General features: G+C 38.7%; 1 protein-coding gene across 1 annotated transcript; it reads left to right on the plus strand.

Annotated features, from left to right (window-relative positions):
* The first annotated feature begins 653 nt into the window (after window positions 1–653).
* ZBTB43 (zinc finger and BTB domain containing 43) lies at window positions 654–22190 on the plus strand. The gene is made up of 2 exons (XM_031450479.2): window positions 654–780; window positions 17162–22190. Exon 2 carries the CDS (start codon window positions 17185–17187, stop codon window positions 18586–18588), a length of 1404 nt encoding a protein of 467 aa, XP_031306339.2. The 5' UTR covers window positions 654–780; window positions 17162–17184; the 3' UTR covers window positions 18589–22190.
* The last annotated feature ends 247 nt before the right edge of the window (window positions 22191–22437 follow it).

A 22437-nucleotide genomic window follows, 5' to 3' on the forward strand; every position in this document is an offset into this window, starting at 1 on the left:
AGCATACTCAACTAGAAGTCCTAGTGGACTTTGTAAAAACAAAAACAAAATAAACAAACAAAAACTCTCCCAGAAACCCCACTCAGTGACTTTTATAATAAGTATTATGGGCCAGAAGTTGGTCACATGCCTATGCCTAGTCCAACTATTGGCCAATGAGAATGAGATTTACCATGATTAGTATGGACCAATTATGAGTCATTCCCTTGGATGGGGTGAAGGTCTCCCTCCCTTGAGCTCAAAGGATCTCCGCTGGTACCTTAACAAAATGAGGTTTTTCCTTGTGGGGGCGGGCAGCACAATGCCTGCCACAGAGGGCACCGGTCCTTTCACTGAACATTTACTGAGTACCCACTATGTGCCAAAGGTGCTGTGGAGGCACAGAAAGATTTGACACGATCTCTGCTAGACAAGCTGATGTAGGTCAAAGTTTAGAAAGACTTCCGGACTCGGTATCCGCTCCGCAATTCCCAGTAGGGGCCTCAAGACTCCCCGATGCTGGTTGACCCGCTCCAGGTTATACTGCGCAGGCGCTGGCTCTCTCTGCTCACTCTCCTGACGCCCCGCCCCGAACGTGAGTCCCGCAGGCGCACATCTCTTTCTCTCTGACGCACCCCCGGAAGCACTGGGAGTTCGGGGGCGGGGCCGGGAAACGTTTCCGGGGGCGGGAGGCGCAGGCTGAGGCGGTCGCGGCGGCGGCGGCGGCGGCTTGAACGGGCCTGGCGCCGGCAGCGGAAAGTATCCTACCGGCTGGCTATGTGAGCGCCGAGCCATTGGCAGGTATGGCGGAGTCGCGTCAACGGGTAGCAAGGGAGAAGGAAGGGAAGCCGGAGAGGTTTAACGGTTTCTCTGCAGGTCCCGGCGCTAGCGCTGCTGGCCCTGCCAGGCCCATTGCCGACCGGGATGCTTAAGCCGCGCGCGGGCCGTTGGCGTCCTGGCTCCCCGGGTCCGACTGCTGCGGTCTCCAGTGAGCCCAGAGTGCGGACAGCGACAGCAAGGCCCCCGAGGCAGCGTCTGGCCCAAGGTCACCCCGCGGCGGCGGACCTCGGCGGGCCAGAGCGCTTAGAGATCCCCCCCCCACCCCGTCCGTCCGTCTGCCGGCCTTTCGGGGGCGCTGGGTGGGCGCGGCTTGGCGGCCTCCGGTACTAGTCAAGGCCGGGATTAAGGCTGCGCCTGGACTTTGTTGATGTCTGTCTGTGTTTACCTCTATGTTTCAGCTTTCTTGCTGTCTGTGTCACCTGTTGTCACTTATCCTTTTTGCCTCTCAACTCAGCCCATGTAAACTTTGTTTCTCTCGAACCCATCTCTGAGTATCTAGATCCTGTCTTTATTTCTGTTTCCACCTTGCTTCTGTGTTTCTTGACACTGTGTTTCTTTCTTAGTCCTTACTCCGCCTGCCTGTCAGTCCAGCTCTTTGACCATCTGTGTTGCTCCATCTGTCTCTTATTTCTGCCTCTCCTACCTGGCTTTCTCTGGGCGGGGCAGGCTTGCCCGGACCTCTGAGCCATGGACGGTGATTCATGACCCTGTGAAGCTTCCTGCCCTGGTGACATTCTCAGCGACTAGACTGCAGTCTGGCCTCAACTCTGACACGTGTCACCCAGCCTAAGTGTCAGGGTGCTAGAGCTCCCGGAGGAAAAAAAAGAGGCCCTCTCAGGGCCAGAGTAGCTTGATGAATCTTTTCCTCTCCTTACCCATGGTTTTCCAGGCCTGCACAGCTGCCTGTTACCTTTCGCTCCATCCCATGGTCTCCAGGGTTCTAAGGAGCGTGCTCTTTAAGTTAACAGCTGCTTAACCAGTCCTGTCTACAGGCTAAGGAAGGGTCTGTCTGAGATCCTCTGTGCCCTGGGGCTGATGGAACAGTAGCAGGATTTCTGGGAGAGCTGTATGCTTAGAGATTGTCAGGATGTACAGTTAAATTATGAGAAACCTGGTAATTTGAGATTCATTCTTTGCTTTACAAACGTACTCACTAGAGAAATAAGCCAGACACAAAAGGACAAATATTGTCCACTTACATGAATTTGTCTAAAACAGACAAATTCATAGAGACAGAAAGTAGAATATAGTTTACCAGGGGTTGAGGCGTAGGAGGGAATGAAGAGTTATTGTTTAATGAATACAGAGTTTTAGTTTGGGATGATGAAATGGATAGTGGTGATGGTTGCACAGCATGAGTGTACTTAATGCCACTAATTGTGTACTTTAAAATGGTAAATTTTATGTTAAATATATTTTACTACAATACCAAAAAAAAATTGCTAAATGGTAGATTCCTGGAACTAATGAGCTCTTTGAAAATGTGATTTTAAAAATTCATTCTGTAGCTTTTAGAACATTTAGTTGAACCTACATTTCTTGATTCCTGCTCTCTTCTCAGCCAAGTTCCTTAGAAAAGGAATTTGGTTAAAAGAATTAAAAATTTCTTCTTGTAGCAGTTTCCCACCCTGGCTCTCCCTCCATATTCATTGAATTCAGTGCAGGAATCTGCATTGTAAGTAGGAAATTTGAGGAAGATTTTACCTTTCATGTGAAAAAAACTCTTAGGGTTGGAAAAATAGCCCTTTTATTATAATAACAAAAAGTTATGTGTTATTTTCTTGTATGTTTTCTGATGAGGAGGCCCTTGTTTTATGTTCTCTTATCTAAGCCATCGGTTTGCCTGTAAGGTAGTTTATCAAGCTTTCAGGTGTAGCAGCTGAATTACTACCGTATTGAATCCTGGATACCATCAATTATTTTATGTACTACCAAAGGAAGAGATTAAGCATATGTAATTAAGCTATTACATATGCTTTCTTACATTTTTAGACTTACTTAGGCATTTAAAATGATATTCTAGTACATATGTAAAAAGAAGAAAAGTGAAATAAATTTGTTAAAGTATTCATTAACTGTCTTAACATTGCTACTCTTTTGAATACTTTTCAATTCAGAGTTGCGTCCATGCATTTCCAGTGTCATCCTTTGTGCCATCAAAAACATCGATGAGGCTCTCAGGAATGCCCTGTCATTGTCTTGGGCAGAGACACTTACAACTTCCACCTGGCCATCACATCCTGATTTCAGAAATTTTAAAATGAAAAAAATGTTCCTCTTATAATCAGTTGTATATGCTGTATATCGTTTTCATGAACTTTTCTTTTTTGCTTTATTTATGTTTGTAATTAGAATAGAAAGAGGTTTTTGTCTTATTTGTAACATATTGAGAAAAAAACTTATTTTGTTGGTATGTAAATAATTTTCATGAAAAAGTGCTGTTTCTTCTGCTTTCTTGACTGAGCTTCTTATCCTGAATTCTAATGAATATGAGGATGCAGTTTAAAACATTGCCTTGGCTTTAGTGTAATGTAATGGCAGGATGACTGATAGGTGGGGAGTTAGTGGTAGAACAATACCCTCTCTTGAATCTCAAAGAATTGACCACAATGGACCATTTGCCCTGAAGTCTTAAGTAAAAAAATCCTCTGTAGAAATGAATCAAACTTCATAAAGTAGGTAGCTCGTTTTTTTTTTCAAATCCTAAAATAGGTTTTAGTAAGTTCTTTGACTAAAGTGTTCCAATTAGAAAATATAGGGGTGCTGATTGATAATGGTCTGGAGTCAGAAAACATTTTTCCAAAAGATATGTTAATTCTGCAAAATTACATAGGTATTGACCAACGTTAGTTTCCTATTTTTGACAAATGTACCATGGTAATGTAAGATGTTAACATTAAAAGAAAACTGAGTGACAGGCATACTCCTGGCAAATCATGCTTTTTTTTTTTTTTTTTTGCAGTTTTTCTGTAAATCTGAAATTATTCCAAAATTAAAATTTTATTTTAAAAATACAAAGGCAGAAGCTAAGAAGGTGCAGAAAAAAAGTTAATATAACCAAAAATATTGATCTTGATTAGTTTTCTTTCTTCTGCTCACCCACAGGTATAGTATTTATTAACATGGCGCTGGCACACAGTGAATGGCACCAGCATCTCTTACGTTTTCAACATGATTTTTCTTTTCAGAAGTCAGTGTGATTTTAATTTGAAGCAAAACTAAGAAATGAGTTCCTTTTCCTCATTCATTCATACTGCTTTTTGATGACCATAGCATAAGGAACTTTATCCCAGGAATACAACTTTGCATTAGGTAAGCTGTAAGCTTGCTAAAACTACAGTTTTTTAAAAATTATTTACCAGAATGGTTTCTTTTTCAGTAAAAATAATAATGTAGTTGTAGTTCATTGCCCTAGACCAGTAGGTTCTTCTACTTCTCTTCTGAGAAGAAGATATTGTGGGGCCAAATGACATCCTCCGAAGTCCAACAGCCCCATTCCTGGGCTCACAGATGTCTGCCTACGATCCCTCAACAGAAAAGGTACATTCTTTACTGGGCGTATTTCCCCTAACAAACTAATAGCCCGAGGTAATGCCTCATCTCACAATAGCTCCAGCTGGCTTGTGTCAGCCCACCTTATCAGAATCATAAACCCCACTGCCCTTCACGGACCCTAAACTTCTTACCTCACCTACAACCAATAAGAGACTTGAGCACAACCAGTCAGGCACCTTGTGATCCTGCCTTATAAAACACCCCAAAAACTGGCTCTCAAGTGCTCACACAGGCACCTCTCGTCTGTGTGGCCCGTTGTTGTCCATGGCATTGTACCCCTAATAAGCTCCTTTTCTATTCTCGTACTTTATCTCTGGTAAGTTCTTTTACCAACACCTGCATGTTACTGGCTCATGGACTGGCCGCCCCCGTTGTGTCCCACAACAGATACTGCACATTTTAAGCCAATCATTGCCATACATTGTATTGTTAGAGAAACTTATCCAAAGTGACTTTTTTTTTCAATTTAGAAGTGTAATTCCAAATCTAGCATTTTTCTGTTTGAATTCTAACATACCACTTCTGAGCTATGTGACCTTGGGCAGATCTTTCAACCTTCTTGAGCTTCAGTTTACTCATGAGTATGATGTATAGGGGTATTGCCAGACCAAGTTTGCATAGTCTGCTTTGTGAACTGTAAAGCATTTGACTGAAGTATTTTGGTAGGCATAGGTTGTTGGTATTTTTGTTCATTTGTACCAGTCCACAGATTTACTGAAGTAATATTTATGGTGTTTAAATGTGCTCTTTACAGTAAGCATGCAAATTACTATATACTCTAATTAAGATATCTCTGGAGGGCTTCAAGAAAAGTGGCTAGTGGGTCAACTTCCCTGTTATACTGCTGTCATCTTTGTTTTTAGGATATGTAATTGATATTTAAATAGCATGTAAAACTTGACATACAGTTCCTCAGCTGAATAATAAATATAGGCTACTATTAGACTCATCAAAGTTGGAAGGGATTTTGGAGGTCATCTAGTTCATTGATTCTTCAATATTTTCCCTTCATGCTCTGCTTTAAAAAAAAAAAGCCAGATAACCTCAATGAACCATAGAGGGAATGAGCTGGGATTGGTGTGTTTGTTTAAAACTATCGCTGTTGGATTTTATTTTTTAATTATGTGCAAGGTGATGTATAAAATTGCTAATTCTTCATTAAGTCTGAGGTGAATCATTTGCTCTGGAATTTATGAATACATTGTATATTAAAGATTGTATCAGTTGTTTATTTGTGAAAATAGTATTCATCTTTACTTTCCATACTGTCTCATCTCTCAGACTGTAATGACCCTGAGCAATTGTTTCAAATTTAAATTCCAGCTTCACCACACTGGTTGTATGACCTTAGGCAAGTAGTTTAGCCTCTTTGTCTATTTCCTATTCTATGCGCTAGGAATAAAAATACCTATCAGAAGGTTGTTATGAGGATTAAATGAGAGAGAATACATAAAGTGCTTTGTACAGAATGTTACAATACACTACAGCATTTAATAAGTAGTAGATGCTGCTACCACTCCTACTAATTAGGACATTTTCCTAGCTACCAGTTGGAATTAGTAACTAGTTTACTTTGCATTACTCTATTTTTTAAAACAGCTTTATTGAGACATAATTCATACGCAGTTAACAGTTCTTAGTATATTCAGTGGGTTGTATACCAATCACTACAGTCTTAATTTTAGAATTCTTGTCTCCCCTTTTAAAAAAAAAAAAAACCAATCAGCAGTCGTTCCCCATTTCCTCACCCTGTAGTTCCTTGTGGCTGCTGATTTACTTTTTGTCTATGGAATTCCCTGTTCTGGGCATTTCATATAAATCAAATCATACAAGATGTAACCTTTTGTGTCTAATTTCATTATAAGTGAAATGTTTTCAAGGTTCAGTCATATTGTCACATCTATCAATATTTCATTCTTTTTTATTGCCAAAAGAATGGCATAATTACATGCAGTATGTAATAAAACAGAGTAATACTCCATCATATAGATAATACCACATTCTGTTTATCCAGTCATCAGTTGAGGACATTTGGGTTGGTTCCACTTTTTGGCCATTATGAATAATGCTATTGTGGACATTAATGTATAAGTTTTATGTGGACATTGTACATTTTTTCATTTCTCTTGGGTATAAACCTAAGAGTAGAATTATTGAGTTACATGATAACTCTGTTTAACTTTTTGAGGAGCTACCAAACTGTTCTCCAAAGTGGCTGCAGCATTTTACATTTCCCCCAAACAATGTATAAGAGTTCTCTAATCCTTCCATATCCTCTCCAATGCTTGTTAGTGTCTGTATGGTTTATCATAGCCATCCGAGTGGGTGAGCAGTGATACCTCATTGTAGTTTTGATTTGCATTTCTCTAATATAAAATGATACTGAACATTTTTTGTGTGCTCTTCTGTGTATGTTCTTTGGGTAAGTGTCTTTTCAGATCCTTTGCCCATTTTTTAATTGGGTGGTCTTATTGTTGAATTTTAAGAGTTCTTTATTTTTCTGGATACAAGTCACTTACCAGTTAAATGATTTGAATATATTTTTCTCCCATGTTATAGGTTATCTTTTTACTTTCTTGATAGTATTGTTTGTACCTTGCACTACTCTTGCATCTTCCTGCCTACCGATTCAGTCGGTTCCATCCATTCTCTCTGTTTTGCATACTCTTAGCTCTTTTGCTGAAGGATGGGCTGACAGTATGCGATCTCTATTACTGACATGTAAGGAACATCAGACAAAATAGCAGAATGATATGAAAAAGCTTTGCTTTCATTGCCTTGAACCTAGACCATATTCAGTGAAACCTTATAATTATCCTTTACTTCTGACTTGCTCCTGCTTTAAGTCCATCAACAGATTATCGTTTCTGAACATATTTCACAACACGTCACTCAGAAGTTTCCAGTGCTGCGTCCACATTTAAAGTTCAAACGTAGCCTTTAGCAGGAAAGTACCAGTCATTCTTTTCAGATTTATCTCCCACCACTCCCTGTCACTGTAGAAGGGAGCACAGGTGATGATGTGCATGTCGCCAGTGGTGGTCTTGTATGGAAGGAAGGCTTTCTGGTGCTAATTTTACCGTAGTCTAGAATCTTGCTCTCAGTGTGATGGTGACAATAATTTCTTCAGTGTATTACACTCATAATGTGTTCAACTCACAAGAGATTAAAGTAGAATGCCGTGTGGTTTATAATTTTTCTATGTTAATAAGTAAGATAGTTGTACACTTTCCTTTGTTGTCCAGTTTTGATGCCATGGTTTTACATAAAAATAATTAGTAGGTTTTCTCCTATCTTTATTTCCTTTCCCCCTTCTTTCTCCTCTGAAACAGTTTATATAGTGTAGAAATCCATTGTAAAGAATTTTCTCATAAAATGCTCTGGGCCTGGTGTGTTTTTGCAGTCATTTGAATGTGTTTTGCAATTCTTCCATGCATGTTGATCTGTTCAGAGTTCTATATTTTTCTATCAATTTTTTATCACTGAGACTTTGAAATTTATTAGTGTAGAATTGTCTTCTGTTTCAAAAAGTTTCTGTAATGGATTATATTCCATTTTTTCCTAATTTTGTGAATTTGACATTGCAGTTTTAATTCTCCATTGTTTTAACAATTAAGAATTTTGTTTAGTTATAGAGTGTTAGGGCTTTTTAAAATGTATGTTTTTAATATTTCTAGGTTTATTACATTGTGTAATCAGTTGTAATCAAATGAGCTCTGTGTATGCGTTTCTGCTTTGGGGGATTTATTGATGCTCTCTGTGGCCACTTATATGATCATTTTTACAAATGTCCTATGGAAACTGAAAAAGATGTATTATTTGTAGCATACAGAGGTTGTATGTTTCAGTTAAATTAGCATTATTAATGGTACCAATCTAAATCTCTAAATCCAAATTATCCTTTGCCCACTTGATTTATTAAAGTTTAGAAGAAGGACATTTATATTTCTTACTATAATTGTGTTTCTGTCACTATTGTTTTGTTTTTTTTGAAAACTATGCTATATTTACACATAAAAGTTCACAAAGTAACCCTCATGTGAATTATGGAATTCCTCAATTATATGTATATATATATATTATATAAACTTTCATCCCACTTGATACTTTTTACATTGAATTTTACTTTGATATTAATACTGTTGCCTGAAATTTTTTTGTTTTTGTGTACCTGTTTTTTTTTTTTCTTTTGAGCTTTTTGGTGATGGATTCTGTTTGCTTTTCTACGTCTGAAAAAGTATTTTACCTTCATTTTAAAAGTTGTTTTAATGGGGTATAGAGTTCTAGGTTGAAAGTTTTTTTTTTATTTCAGCGCTTTAAAGATGTCTCTGTCTCCCGGCTGGACTATTTCTGACAAGAAGTTTGCAGCCTTTCTTATCTTTGTTCTACACATAGTGGATCTTTTTTCTCTGGCTACTTTTAAGGTTTTCTCTTTATCGCTGATTTTAAGTGATTTGATTATGATATGCCTTGATACAGTTTTCTTTATACTTCTTGTGCTTGGGGTTTATTGAGCTTCTTTGAATCTCTAAGTTTGTAGTTTTTATCAAATTTGGAAAAATTTTGGCTGTTACTTCTTCAAATAAATTTTGACCCTTTTCCCCTCTCCCTCCTTCAGGAACTCCAGTTATGTGCCTTGAAGTTGTCCCACAACTTACTGATACTCTTCCCCCCCCCCCCGATTTTAGGTTGTTTATATTGTTGTGTTTTCAAGTTCTAATCCTTTCTTCTGCAGTGTTAATTCTGTTCTTCCCATCCAGTATTCGTTTGTCTTATAGTCTATAGAAGTTTGATTTGGGTTTTGTTGTTTTTTTTTTTCTCAGTAGCTTTCCTGTCTACCTTATATACCTAATTTTCCTCTATTTTCTTGAACATATGGAATGTAGAAATTTCTCCCAGTTGTGTAAATCTGTCATTTTGGGGTCTGTTTCTATTGATCATTTTTTTTCTCTCTCTCATTATTATGGGTTATATTTTCCTGCTGCTTTGCATGCCCAATGACTTTTTTATTGGATGACAGGCATGAATTTTACCTTGTTGGGCTCTGGATATTTTTGTATCATTTAAAATCCTCAGGCTTTGTTCTGGAACACAGTTAAGTTACTTGGAAATAGTTTAATCCTTTTGAAGCTTGTTTTTAAGCTTTGTTTAATGGGACCAGAACTGCATATTGTGCTAATTTGTCCCCACTACTGAGGCAAGACTCTTCTGAGTACTCAAGGTTTTACACTCAGGGAAGTTTTCTTCTATTAAATATTTTGTTTGATTATTCCTTCTACTCCATCGTTTTGTTCTTTCTTTCAAGGATACTAGTTAGTCATATGTTGGATCCCTAGTCTCTGTTCTCCTGTTCTGTTATCTTCTCTCTGGCTATTTGCATATTTTTGTCATCCGCCTGCATTCAGTTAGAGGTTCCTTGAAGTGCCTTCCACATCATTGATTCCATTTTCTCCAGTTGCAGTTCTGCTACTTATTGCCTGATTAAAATTCTGCTCTATTTTTAGTTTCCTTATATCTTGTCTTTAATTCAGTCAGCTCTTTTTTTTTTTTTTAGGTTTTTTTTTTTTGTATCATTCTCCTATTTTGTCTGATGTTCCTTATATGTCATTAATAGAGACTCTGTTTTTATGTTTGTGGAAAACATCAGTTTAAAAACGCTGTCTCAACTCTACTCTTAGTTTATCCCTTGCTATTTTCTTTTTGATTATTGTAGACTCTATTTACATTTATTTACAGAATAAAACTGTGTCAGGAAACATTCTGTTTGGGTCTGAAGTTTTCCCCCTTTGTGGGTGGATTGCGTTGGGATCCTTCATTGCATACCTGAATGCTGTTATAATCAACTCATAGCACTTTTGCTGAAGGATGGGCCGACGGTGTTGACACCAGGGTTAGAGTACAATGGCAGGGGCTGGGGGCAAGTTCAGACTCACCACCTGGAGAGCTTGACCTCCGTGCACTTTCTTTTGTGTGGGTAAAATTGTGATACTCAGGGCCTACTTTGTCCCTTTGGCCCAGCTGGCAAAGGATGGGCTGTCTTCGCCTCCTTCCTCGGGCTACAAATGAGCCCCATCCTCTCATGTAAAGTCTTTAAAATTTTTCTGCTGAGGGCAGTATACAACTTTTGGTATCCTAACACAGCCAACTCTGAATGTCACCACCTGCAGGCCCTACCCCATGGTCTGCCCTGGCTTCTTAGCTGCAAGCCTTCCAAATGAACAGGTATTAGTGGTCCTCTGTCAGGATTACCGTTGCTGTGCCAGGATAGACAGCCTTGTGTAGCAGGTGCAGTTGCCGGGGCAGTGTCTTACTTTAGCCTGGCCCCAGCTCTGCTGTAGCCCTAATTAAAGTTTGTTGCCTGTAGATGACTCTAATCCCTAGTTTTCAGAACTCAGGCCTATTTTTTTGTATTTCTTAGATTTTTTTGGTTAGGGTGTGGTAGATGGGAAGAATTATATGCTGCCCTCAAGTCTTCCTCTTCCTCCGGTGACAGCAAAATTTATAGCGACAGGATATAAACCTGTAGAGTATACCAACCAAGTCCCCTCCTGATTCCTCCTGGATTTTTAATTCTCTTTCAGTGCTTTTATCAGGCTTTGTATTGAATAATGAGGTTGTATGCAGGTTTTTTTATCTCCACTACCAGATTATAAACTCTGGACAATGACATTCCTTCATTTTAGAAAGCCCCACAGTACTTTGCATATAGTATTTTATGTTGTGGTGGGGTTTTTTTAATGATTTTTTTTAATATATTTACTTCTAAGAAATTCTTTTAAACAATTGAAATAACAACTGTACTGTCAATATAGGTCAAAACTGCCTGTGAGTTTGTAAATATTGCTTATATAGCAGGAAAACTAGTAGGAGAGATTTAGGCTTTGCATGTTGCAAGGCAAGGGAATATGTTGAAATGCCACACTCACCAAAATTTAAGGGCAGAGATCAGATACTTATTAAATTACAGAGACTATTACCACCTTGACACAGTTAAAAATTAAGTAATATGACTTTTTTTCCATTTAAAAAATTGTGTAGTAAAAAAAATACTCAGTTTGCCACTTTCATTTTTTGGGGGGTGTGCAATATAGTGGCATTAATTATGTTCCCAGTGTTGTGCAGTTAGCCCCACTTTCTATTTCTAAAATGTTTTCAGCACCCCAAACAGATACTCACTATTCATTAAGCAGTAACTCACCATTCCTCACCCACCAGAGCCCCTGGTAACCTCTAATCTACTTCCTCTCAATTTGCCTATTCTAGATATTTCACGTAAGTGGAATTTTGCAACACTTGTACTTTGTGTCTGGCTTAAGTTAATGTTTAGCGTGATGTTTTAGCATAATGTTTTCAGTGTTCCTCCATGTTGTACATGTATCAGAATTTCTTTCCTTTTGCTTTGTGTTCTCTGTATGTTTCTTAAGTATAATTGATTTATAATGTTGAAGTCCTCTTTTTCCTTATGGATCTTCTGTCTGATTTTTCTGTTCATTATTGAAAGTGAGGTATTGAAGTCTCCACCTGTTACTGTAGATCTGTATATTTCTCTCTTCAATTCTGTTCATTTTTGCTTCATATATATTTCTTTTGCTAGGTGCATATATGTTTAATTGTCATATATTCTTGATAGAATGAACCTTTTTTTTAAAATTTTATTTTATTGAGTTATAGTCAGTTTACAATGTTTTGTCTATTTCCAGTGTAGAGCACAATCTTACAGTTATACATAAACATACATATATTCATTGTCGCATACTTTTCACCGTGAGCTACCACAAGATCTAGTATACATTTCCCTATGCTATACAGTATAATCTTGTTTATCTATTTTATATATACTTGTCAGTATCTACAGATTTCCAACTCCCAGTCTGTCCCTTCCCGCCCCCCTCCCCCCTGGCAACCACAAGTTTGTATTCTGTGTCTATGAGTCTGCTTCTGTTTTGTATTTATGTTCATTTGTCTTTTTCTTTTCTTTTTTCTTTTTTAAGATTCCACATGAGTGCTCTCATATGGTATTTTTCTTTCTCTTTCTGGCTTACTTCACTTAGAATGACATTCTCCAGGGACATCCATGTTGCTGCAAATGGTGTTATGTTGTCTTTTTTATGGCTGAATAGTATTCCATTGTATAAATATACAACATCTTCTTTATCTAGTCATCTGTTGATGGATATTTAGGCTGTTTCCATGTCTTGGCTCTTGTAAATAGTGCTGCTATGAACATTGGGATGCAGGTGTCTTTTTGAAGTAGGGTTCCTTCTGGATATATGCCCAAGAGTGGGATTACTGGGTCATACGGCAAGTCTATTCCTAGTCTTTTGAGGAATCTCCATACTGTTTTCCACAGTGGCTGCACCAAACTACATTCCCACCAGCAGTGTAGGAGGGTTCCCTTTTCTCCATAGCTTCTCCAGCATTTGTCATTTGTGGACTTTTGAATGATGGCCATTCTGACTAGTGTGAGGGGATACCTCATTGTAGTTTTGAATTGCATTTCTCTGATAACTAGTGATATTGAGCATTTTTCCATGTGCCTATTGGCCAGTTGTATGTCTTCAATGGAGAATTGCTTGTTTAGGTCTTCTGCCCATTTTTGGATTGGGTTGTTTGTTTTTTCTTATTAAGTCATATGAGCTGCTTATATATTCTGGAAATCAAGCCTTTGTCGGTTTCATCTTTTGCAAAAATTTTCTCCCATTCTGTAGGTTGTTGTTTTGTTTTGTTTGTGGTTTCCTTTGCTGTGCAAAAGCTTGTAAGTTTAATTAGGTCCCATTTGTTTATTCTTGCTTTTATTTCTATTGCTTGGGTAGACTGCTGTAGGAGAATATTTTTGAGATGTAGAATGAACCTTTTTTCAATGTGGGATATCTGTCTTTGTTCTTGTAACCTTTTTGACTAAACATCTGTTTTATCTGATAATAATATAGTCACGTCAGCTCTCTTTCAGTTATTTGCATGAAATATCTCTTTCCATCATTTTATTTTCAGTATCTTTTTGCCTTTGTATCTAAGTGAGTCTCTTGTAGACAAGTATAAACCATGTTTTTTTAATCCATTCTGACAATCTTTTGTCTTTTAATTGGAGAGCTTAATCCATTTACATTTAAAGTAACTACTGATAAGGAAGGATTTATTTCTACTATTTAGCTATTTGTTTTCTGTGTATCTTGTATGTTTTTTGTTCCTCGGTTCCTCCCTTACTGCCTTTTAAAAAATATTTAATTGAGGTATGGCTTAGGAAAAAAAATGCACACACACACACACACACACACAGTGCCTTAGACCATTGAATCTTTAGGTCCTAAGACACACCCCAGTCATTAAAGTTAGTATTTAGAGTTTAAAAAATAAAAATAATGTGTATATATATATATATATATACCATTTTGACTCTCTTCTTTCCTTTTCATGTATCTTTATTTTCCTAGTAGTTACCATGAGGGACAAGTTAGTTTTAATAGTGTACTAATACTATGCTCCTATACATCTCCATCCTGCCCTCTTCATATTGTTACTGTCACAGGTTGCATATTAATACATTGTATGCCGAATAACATGGATTTATAATTATTGTTATATTCATTTGCCTTTTAGATCATTCAGAAAAAAAAAAGAGGAGTTGTAAACTGAAAGTTTGGTAATATTGATAAATATCTTACATTTATCTATATTGTTACTTTTACCAGCAGTCTTTATTCTTTCATATGGCTTTAAATTCCTGTCTAGTTCTTTTCTCTCAACCTGAAAGACCCCTTTATCATTTCTTACAGAGGAGACCTACTGGAAACAAACACCCTTAGCTTTTGTTTATCTGGAAATGTTTTAATTTCTCCTTCATACTGGAAAGGTTTGCTGGATATAGAATTCTTGGTTGACAGATTTTTCTTTTAGCACTTTAAATATGTCATACACTCCTTTCTGAGCTCCATGGTTTCTGATGAGAAATTAGCTGTTAATCTTATTAAGGGTCCCTTTTATGTGATGAGTGGCTTCTTTCTTGCTGTTTTTCAGATTCCCCGTTGTCTTCGACTTTCCACTATTTGACTTACAATGTGTCTCATGTGTATCTCTTTATCTACCTGGAGTTGTTAAGCTTCTTGGATGGTACATGTCTTTTACCAAATTCAGGAAGTTTTCAGCCATTATATCATTTAATATCTTTTCTAGTCTTTTTTTCTCTCCTTCTGAGACTCTGATTTGCATGTTGGTGTATTTGGTAGTTTTCCACAGGTACCGCAGATTGTTTTTATTTTTCTTCATCCTTCTTAATACTCCTCAGACTGGATATTTCAATTGCTTTATCTTTGAATTTGATGATTTTTTCCCCCTTCTGCCTGCCTAAACCTGCCACTGAACTCCTCTTGTAAATTTTTTATTTCAAGTTGCATTTGTTTCCTTGATCTACCGTAACATAATACTATGGGCTAGGTGGCTTAAGCAACAAAAATTTATTTTTTCACAATTTTAGAGGCTAGAAGTCAGATCAAACTGTTGGCAGATATAATTTCTCCTGAGACCTCTCTCTTTGGCTTGCAGGTGCCACCTTTTCACTGTCTTCACAGTGCACGTGTGCCTGTTGTCTCTCAGTCTAAATTTCATTTCTTATGAGAACGCCAGTCAGCTTGGATTCAGGCCCACCCTAACAGCCTCATTTTAACTTCATTACCACTTTAACAGCCCTATGTCCAAATACAGTCACATTCTGGGATATTGGGGATTAGAGCTTTAACACAGGAATTTTTGGAGGGATACAGGTCAGTCCACAATGGAGTTATTATACCTTTCAGCTCCAGAATTTCTATTTGGTTACTTTTTATAATTTCTGTCTCTTTATTGACATTGTTCTCCTGATTTCCTTTAGTTCTTTGTCCATAGTTTTCTTTAACAATTTGAGCATATCCAAGGCAGTTGACTTTAACAACTTAGACTAGCACTTATCAGTGTCTGAAATTCCTCAAGGATAGTTTCTAATTCTTTTTTTTCATGTAAATGTACCTTATTTTTCCGTTTCTTTGTACACTTTGTAATTTTGGATTGAGAACTGGATATTGAGTATTCTAATGTGGTAGCTAGGAGAGATTTTTTTCATACAGCTTTTCATAAATTTTTTGTGTGTGTATGTATTAGTCCTCCCTTTTCTCAAATAGCTAAAAATAAAATTCTACAGTGATGAGAGCAGAGAATCCAGATGTGGTTCTCAGAATTTATATACCTCTAGTTTATACATTTATGTAGTTAACTTTTCCTTTTAAAATTACAAATACCTAAAATTGTTCATTTCCTGGTCTATTTTTTGTTTTTTATTATTATTGTTGTTGTTGTTATTTTATGTTTTAAGAGCTGTAAACCATAAATTAATTCTTCATTTTAAGAATACTGTCTTACCTCTTAAAAATTTTAATGACTAATCTGGTATTTTAATGTCTTCTTAGAAGAGGCAGTGATGTGATAGGAAAAATACATTAGGCTTTGGAATCATAGAGACCTAGATTTCAAATCCCAATGTAATAAAAACTAGCTTTTATTTTAGCCTTGGGAAAGTTACTTGAAATAGTGAACTTGAGAGTGTTAATCCTCTACATTTGCAGAGTTGTTACAAAGATAAGGTGAAAAAAACGTGTACAGTTCCTGATATATAGTAATTACTCAGGAAACATTAGTTTCTTCTCTTGGCATGTCTCCCTATCTTTCATAGATAACTTTCAACCTTTGTTGGATTATCTAGTAAAATCTGTTTTGGGGGAGTTTTTGTCTGTTTTGTTGGATTATCTGGTAAAAAATGATAAAATCTCATACTTAGAAAACCTGGTATTTAGCAGTGTTAGGTACAGTATTAGACCCAGGTGACAAATTACACCAATAAATCTGTTAGGTTTTCTGGTTTGTTTTAATTTACTGTGGGTTTATGGGACCTGAACAGCAGCTCTAGCAGAGTTCACCTCGTTGATTGCTCTTGTTAGGAATTATCTCTAATGCTTGACTTACCCCACAAAATAGATTTACAGTAACAACACAAGCAATCCCTTATTCTTTGTTATAACTTTATTTTCAGATTGAGTTCATTCAGTAGCAGGGACAATATTTACTGTCCTCTTTGGTCTATTACTTTTTAAACAATTTGGAGATTAACAGATAGAAGAATACCTTGCCTTGCTGTTTCATTCTGCTTCACGTTGTCAGAAGCTCTTAAAGGGCTAACATTCCAACAGCAACTACGGAAACCCATGTTGTTTGGAATCTTGACAAGTTCACCCCTGTGGTGGTGAAGGACTAAAGGCACAACCATTCTGGCCCCCTGCCCCTCCCTGGATTCTAGCCCAGTGCTCTCCTCTCAGTTCCTTGCAGTTACTGAGTTCATGTCTGCCAGAGAGTCTTTACATGTGCTTTTCCTTCTACCCACAATTCCTTCCTCACCCCAATTTGGCAAATAATGGTTGAACCTGAGGCCTCTTAAAAAGTCTGTAATTTGGATAGGTATCGTGTTTGTTTTGACTAGAAATGTTTACTTTGTTTTACTTAGGGGATTTATAAAGCTTACAGATATTTCTGGATTCTGTTTTCTCACTTACAGACACAGGCAACATTAAGAGTTAATACTGTAAAGAATGGTGAGTGGTTCCTGCTTTTGGCCTCACACCTGCAATCCTTGCTCTGGGGAATGAATGAGTGCTGTGCCTCCAGGCAAGGGGACTGTATGGAACTGTGGGACTTGGCTTAATTTTCTTGGTGATCATTGAGTTTCTCCTTGGGCTGGAATTAGTACTAATTTTGCTTTCTCTTGTAGCACTGAACAAGATTTGTGATGAAATGGAGCCTGGAACAAACTCTTTTCGAGTAGAATTTCCTGATTTTTCCAGCACCATTCTACAGAAACTGAACCAGCAGCGCCAGCAAGGACAACTATGTGATGTCTCCATTGTTGTCCAAGGCCACATTTTCCGGGCACACAAAGCTGTTCTTGCTGCCAGTTCACCCTACTTTTGTGACCAGGTACTCCTGAAAAACAGCAGGAGGATTGTTTTGCCTGATGTGATGAACCCCAGGGTGTTTGAGAACATTCTCCTATCAAGTTATACGGGACGTCTAGTCATGCCTGCTCCAGAAATTGTTAGTTACTTAACAGCAGCAAGCTTCCTTCAGATGTGGCATGTGGTAGACAAATGCACTGAGGTTTTAGAGGGAAACCCTACAGTCCTCTGTCAGAAGCTGAATCATGGCAGTGACCACCAGTCTCCAAGCAGCAGTAGTTACAACGGCCTAGTGGAGAGCTTTGAGCTGGGCTCTGGGGGCCATACTGATTTCCCCAAAGCCCAGGAACTGAGGGATGGAGAGAATGAAGAGGAGAGCACCAAAGATGAGCTGTCATCTCAGCTCACCGAGCACGAATACCTTCCTAGCAACTCGTCCACAGAGCATGACCGGCTGAGCACTGAGATGACGAGCCAGGACGGGGAGGAGGGGGCCAGCGACAGTGCCGAGTTCCACTACACCCGGCCTATGTACAGCAAGCCCAGCATAATGGCTCACAAACGCTGGATCCATGTGAAGCCTGAACGCTTCGAACAAGCATGCGAGGGCATGGATGTGCACGCACCCTACGATGAGCACCAGGTCACTGAGTCCATCAACACCATGCAGACAGAGCACTCGGTCCAGCCCTCGGGAGTAGAGGAAGACTTTCACATCGGGGAAAAAAAGGTGGAAGCAGAGTTTGACGAACAGGCTGATGAAAGCAATTATGATGAGCAGGTGGATTTCTATGGCTCTTCCATGGAAGAGTTTTCCGGAGAGAGGTCAGATGGAAATCTAATTGGGCACAGACAGGAGGCTGCCCTAGCAGCAGGCTATAGTGAGAACATTGAAATGGTGACAGGGATTAAAGAAGAAGCTTCCCACTTAGGATTCTCAGCCACTGACAAGCTGTATCCTTGTCAGTGCGGAAAGAGTTTCACTCACAAGAGTCAGAGAGATCGACACATGAGCATGCACCTCGGTCTTCGGCCTTACGGCTGTGGTGTCTGTGGTAAGAAATTCAAAATGAAGCATCATCTCGTGGGCCACATGAAGATTCACACAGGCATAAAGCCGTATGAGTGTAATATCTGTGCAAAGAGATTTATGTGGAGGGACAGTTTCCACAGGCATGTGACTTCTTGTACCAAGTCCTACGAAGCTGCAAAGGCTGAGCAGAATACGACTGAGGCTAACTAAAAATAGGGTCTGGCCCTTGAGTGGCAGGCACAAAAATAAACTATGGTAATTATGCAAATCTGGGCACAGATGATGCGTGCTACTTGCTATTATGAGAGAAGCTTAAAAAAAAAAGGAAGATATTTCTGAAAGACCAGCTCTAAGTAGGCCAATTAAAAAATCTAATTCTTCAAATCTGTATGTTCCAGGCCAGGCCTGCAGTGGGTAATGGGGAATAAGTTAGTCCACCTCCCACCTGGCCAGGTAATCCTTCTGGCCTGTTGTGATCGAGGCAGGTGGACTTGGTGATGGAAACACCTGCACTTGGAGCTGTGTTCCATTTCAGGTGGCAGCAGTTTTTGATCACTCATCATTACAAGGTCATATTGGAATTTTATTTTGCTCTTACTCTAGATACTTAGGTAACGTGGATTTGTTTTGGTAGCTGCTTCACTGAATGAAATGCTACTTAATGTAATAGCTACAAATAATGTGATTCCTAGGATACGAAATTGTTAACGGAGCTCTCTTGTCTGGTTTCATTCTTTCTAAAGGGTATTTTAACTAAAACTGTGGAGATACTAAAAGGGTGACATTCTAAGTATGAAACAAATAACTTATGGTACAAGCTTCAATTTCTATAAGATGCCACTGTCACAATGTGTTTCAGACTCTTGGTAAGTCAGAGTTTAATTATATTTTAGTATTAACATTTAGTTTGAACAATTGTATCTAATTGTAATTCTCTAGGGTGCCAGAGATAGGTATTTCTAATTGGTTTGCTGTCCCAAATCCCATTTGTTTAATTGTAGCATCCACACAGTGGGATCTGCTCTGTGGCTAGAAGACTCCTAGCCTGCTTTGACTCTGACCACGGTGGTACTATTGGCTGCTCCAGGCAGTTTACCCTGTCTTAGAGTATGGTGCCTCCTGAAGAGGTCAGTGAGTGACCACCATTATTGGGAAGGAGCCAGAAGTCACAGCTGAGAGTTACCTGTGAACTTCAGGAGTTAATAGAGTGCTACAGTGACACTCCAGTTGTCAAGAGTGAGCGCTGCTGAGTAGCAGAATTTTGAGTGTCAGTTTATACTTGAGGAGGGTGGGTGGAAACTGCCCAAGAAAAGCGGAGTCTTGAAAATACACTGGTTGGGGAGATACTCATAGTGGGGTACACTGAGCTAATACTTCCAGCTTGAGTGCTGGAATGTATTTTAAAAGGGGGAAAGAACGAGTCCTAACTAATTTTAGAAAGTAGTCCACAGATTCATGCTCCCGTATTATAGATGAAGCTGCATAAATTTGCAAGCCCACATAGCTATACCTACCAAAAAAAAACAAGAAAAGCAGCTATTCTGAGATCTTTTCTGAGGATCAGTCAGATGTTTTAGGTTAAAAAAGAAGCATATATTCAGGATGTTTTAAGCTGTGTAATATACCTGAAGTTATCACAAGGTAGTACAGGGTGCTACTATTATGTCAACTTTTCCGTAAACTTGCTGATCTATTATTTCTTAGTGGAAACTTTTTCTTTAAAATAAAAATAACTTTTCTTGAATTTGGGGTGAAATTTTGTTTTAAAAGTTTGGCTTTGCTCTAATGTGATAGACGTTGCTGGCAATGGCCTCTGAGTCTCAAGCTCCTACCATCAAGGCATTTACTTGTTAAAAGTTGTTTGGAAAGGGGAAAGTAAGGCTTACCAGTTAACTCTTGTAATCAAGATTACAGAGCAGGGATCTATTCATTAACACTGTATCATTCTCGATATATAAAAAGCACTTTGTATTTAAAACTTTATTATAAATATATATACAGATAGATTTTTTTAACCTAGAAATTAGATATTACCTCTTGGTTGTTTGCCACGTTAATATCCTCTTCTCTTAGTGTTGGAACCATCAGTTAACAGTCCTTTCTCTGTACCCGACAGAGCATATAGAGGTGACTGTACCATCAAGTTCAGTTGCTTCTTTTTTTCTCATGTTAGAAGCCAGTGGGATTTAGGTATAATCCTAGCCATGATGTGTGAGAAGCTGTTTTATTACTCCTACTAATTTGGGTACTAAGGCAGTGAAGCCATTTGTTCTGCCAAAAACTGATCATTTGGTATCAGCAAACCATTTTCTGCCTATTTGGAAGGTTTGATGTGCTGGTTTCCATTAACGATTATATTCAGATGAGCACTGGGACATTTGAGAAGTCTGAGAGGTAAAAGAAAAATATCCTGGAAAAATTATAGTGAGATCAGCACACCCGTCATGAGTAATGGGGAAGAAGAGCTCTTGTTCAGCCAGGACTCGTGGGCAGCCCTTAGGTGGTGGTTTTGGAAGCAGTTAGTTGTGTTGGGACTTACTTAATGTGTTGTGAAGAGAGGTGTATCTTTTATTGAAATCCTTTCATATACATCAGCTACCAAATGTAGAATATAAATGTAAGTTCCTCACATCTGCTGTTTCAAGTTTTTTTATGATAGTGGGGTTTTCATAAAAATTAGGGTTGCTGATCAGGTCAGCCAGACCGTGTGAGGTGGTTGGGCATCTGAAATGCTGGCGGTGTTCAGAGAGGCAGGGGAAGGGGATTGCCTTAGTTTGTATAGTAAAAGTGAGGTTTTATAAACTTCGCTTTTTAAGATTAGGAGATCATACCTTTTTTTTCCTGCCCAGCCTGGGTTGGATAGTCTCTCTCCTTACTCAGTACAGCTTTAGAAAATCTTTATCCTTCCCAATGAGTTTGGATAGTAGAAGGTAACATTTTCCAAACAATCTTTCAGGGATTGTGTCAGTGACCTACAGCCAAGGTATTTGTCCCCGAGTTTGAGTCTTAACTGTGGTTTTTCCTCAGTCCCAGTGGGAAAGGGCTTCAAGGCACCACCAGTGGTATTTAATATTTAGTGCTTATGCCATGCCTTTAATTTGAGATGTGCACATTACAATAATCCACTTGGTGAAGTAGGTATCACCGTCTAACCGAGGAAGAACTGCCATAGCCTTTCCTCAGCTGTTGAGGGTTATCCTCAGGCGCTTCTGGGCCGCAGCCTGTTGATTCTGATTTCTGGACCTCACTTTCTTCCAATCCTTTCTTTTGGCCACCACTTTCAAAGAGTCTGTCCAGGAGGGTCTCCTCCATTCTTTTGGGCATTTGCTGAACTAAACTGACCCTGAGCTGACTTCTGTCTATTTGGGAAAGCTGCTTAGTCTCAGTGGCGTCTTCCTGCAGAAGCACACGCCTCCCCAAGCTGCTGCGGAAATGAAGTTGGGGCAGAGCAGAAGCAGCAATCGCCTGGGAAAGGGATTTGCTGTAGCCTCTTGGGGAAGGGTGGAGAGGACGCCATCACTCCAAATCCAGGTGTTTGCTTTTCTAAGGTCTCTGATAATTTAGGAATGCTGAAAACCAAGCAACATACCCCCTCCCCCAGCCCCTTCTGTGCCACACTAATTTTGTGATTTAGGTTGCTTTCATGGGTGACTAACTCTGTTCAGTGAAACCAGGGTGTTTGTTTGAGTTTTTTCTTTGCTACTTATACGTTTAAAGGTACATGTTTCTTATTTCAAATCTCTACTGATAATGCCCTATGGGAAGATGCTGGAACACATTTTGCAAATGTGAGTTTTTTTTTTTTAAGTTTTGCTTGAAGCCTGTGTCATAATGTCGGTTGCTGCTGCCTTCTTTCCTTTTATGAGGTTCCCAATGTTTCTTCCAGAAAATTTATTTATGCAAGTCAGGTGACTCTTAGACCACAAAACCATTTGATGATAAACAGATTATCATTAGGTGCATATCTTATTGATATTTTGTGAAATGTTATGCCTGTGTTGCAAAAGTTGAATAGTTTCGTCCTTATATATTGCTGTCTTCAGTGTACAGCATGGTTTT

Source organism: Camelus dromedarius, chromosome 10 (assembly GCF_036321535.1).
Source record: "Camelus dromedarius isolate mCamDro1 chromosome 10, mCamDro1.pat, whole genome shotgun sequence".
Taxonomy (NCBI): Eukaryota; Metazoa; Chordata; class Mammalia; order Artiodactyla; family Camelidae; genus Camelus; species Camelus dromedarius.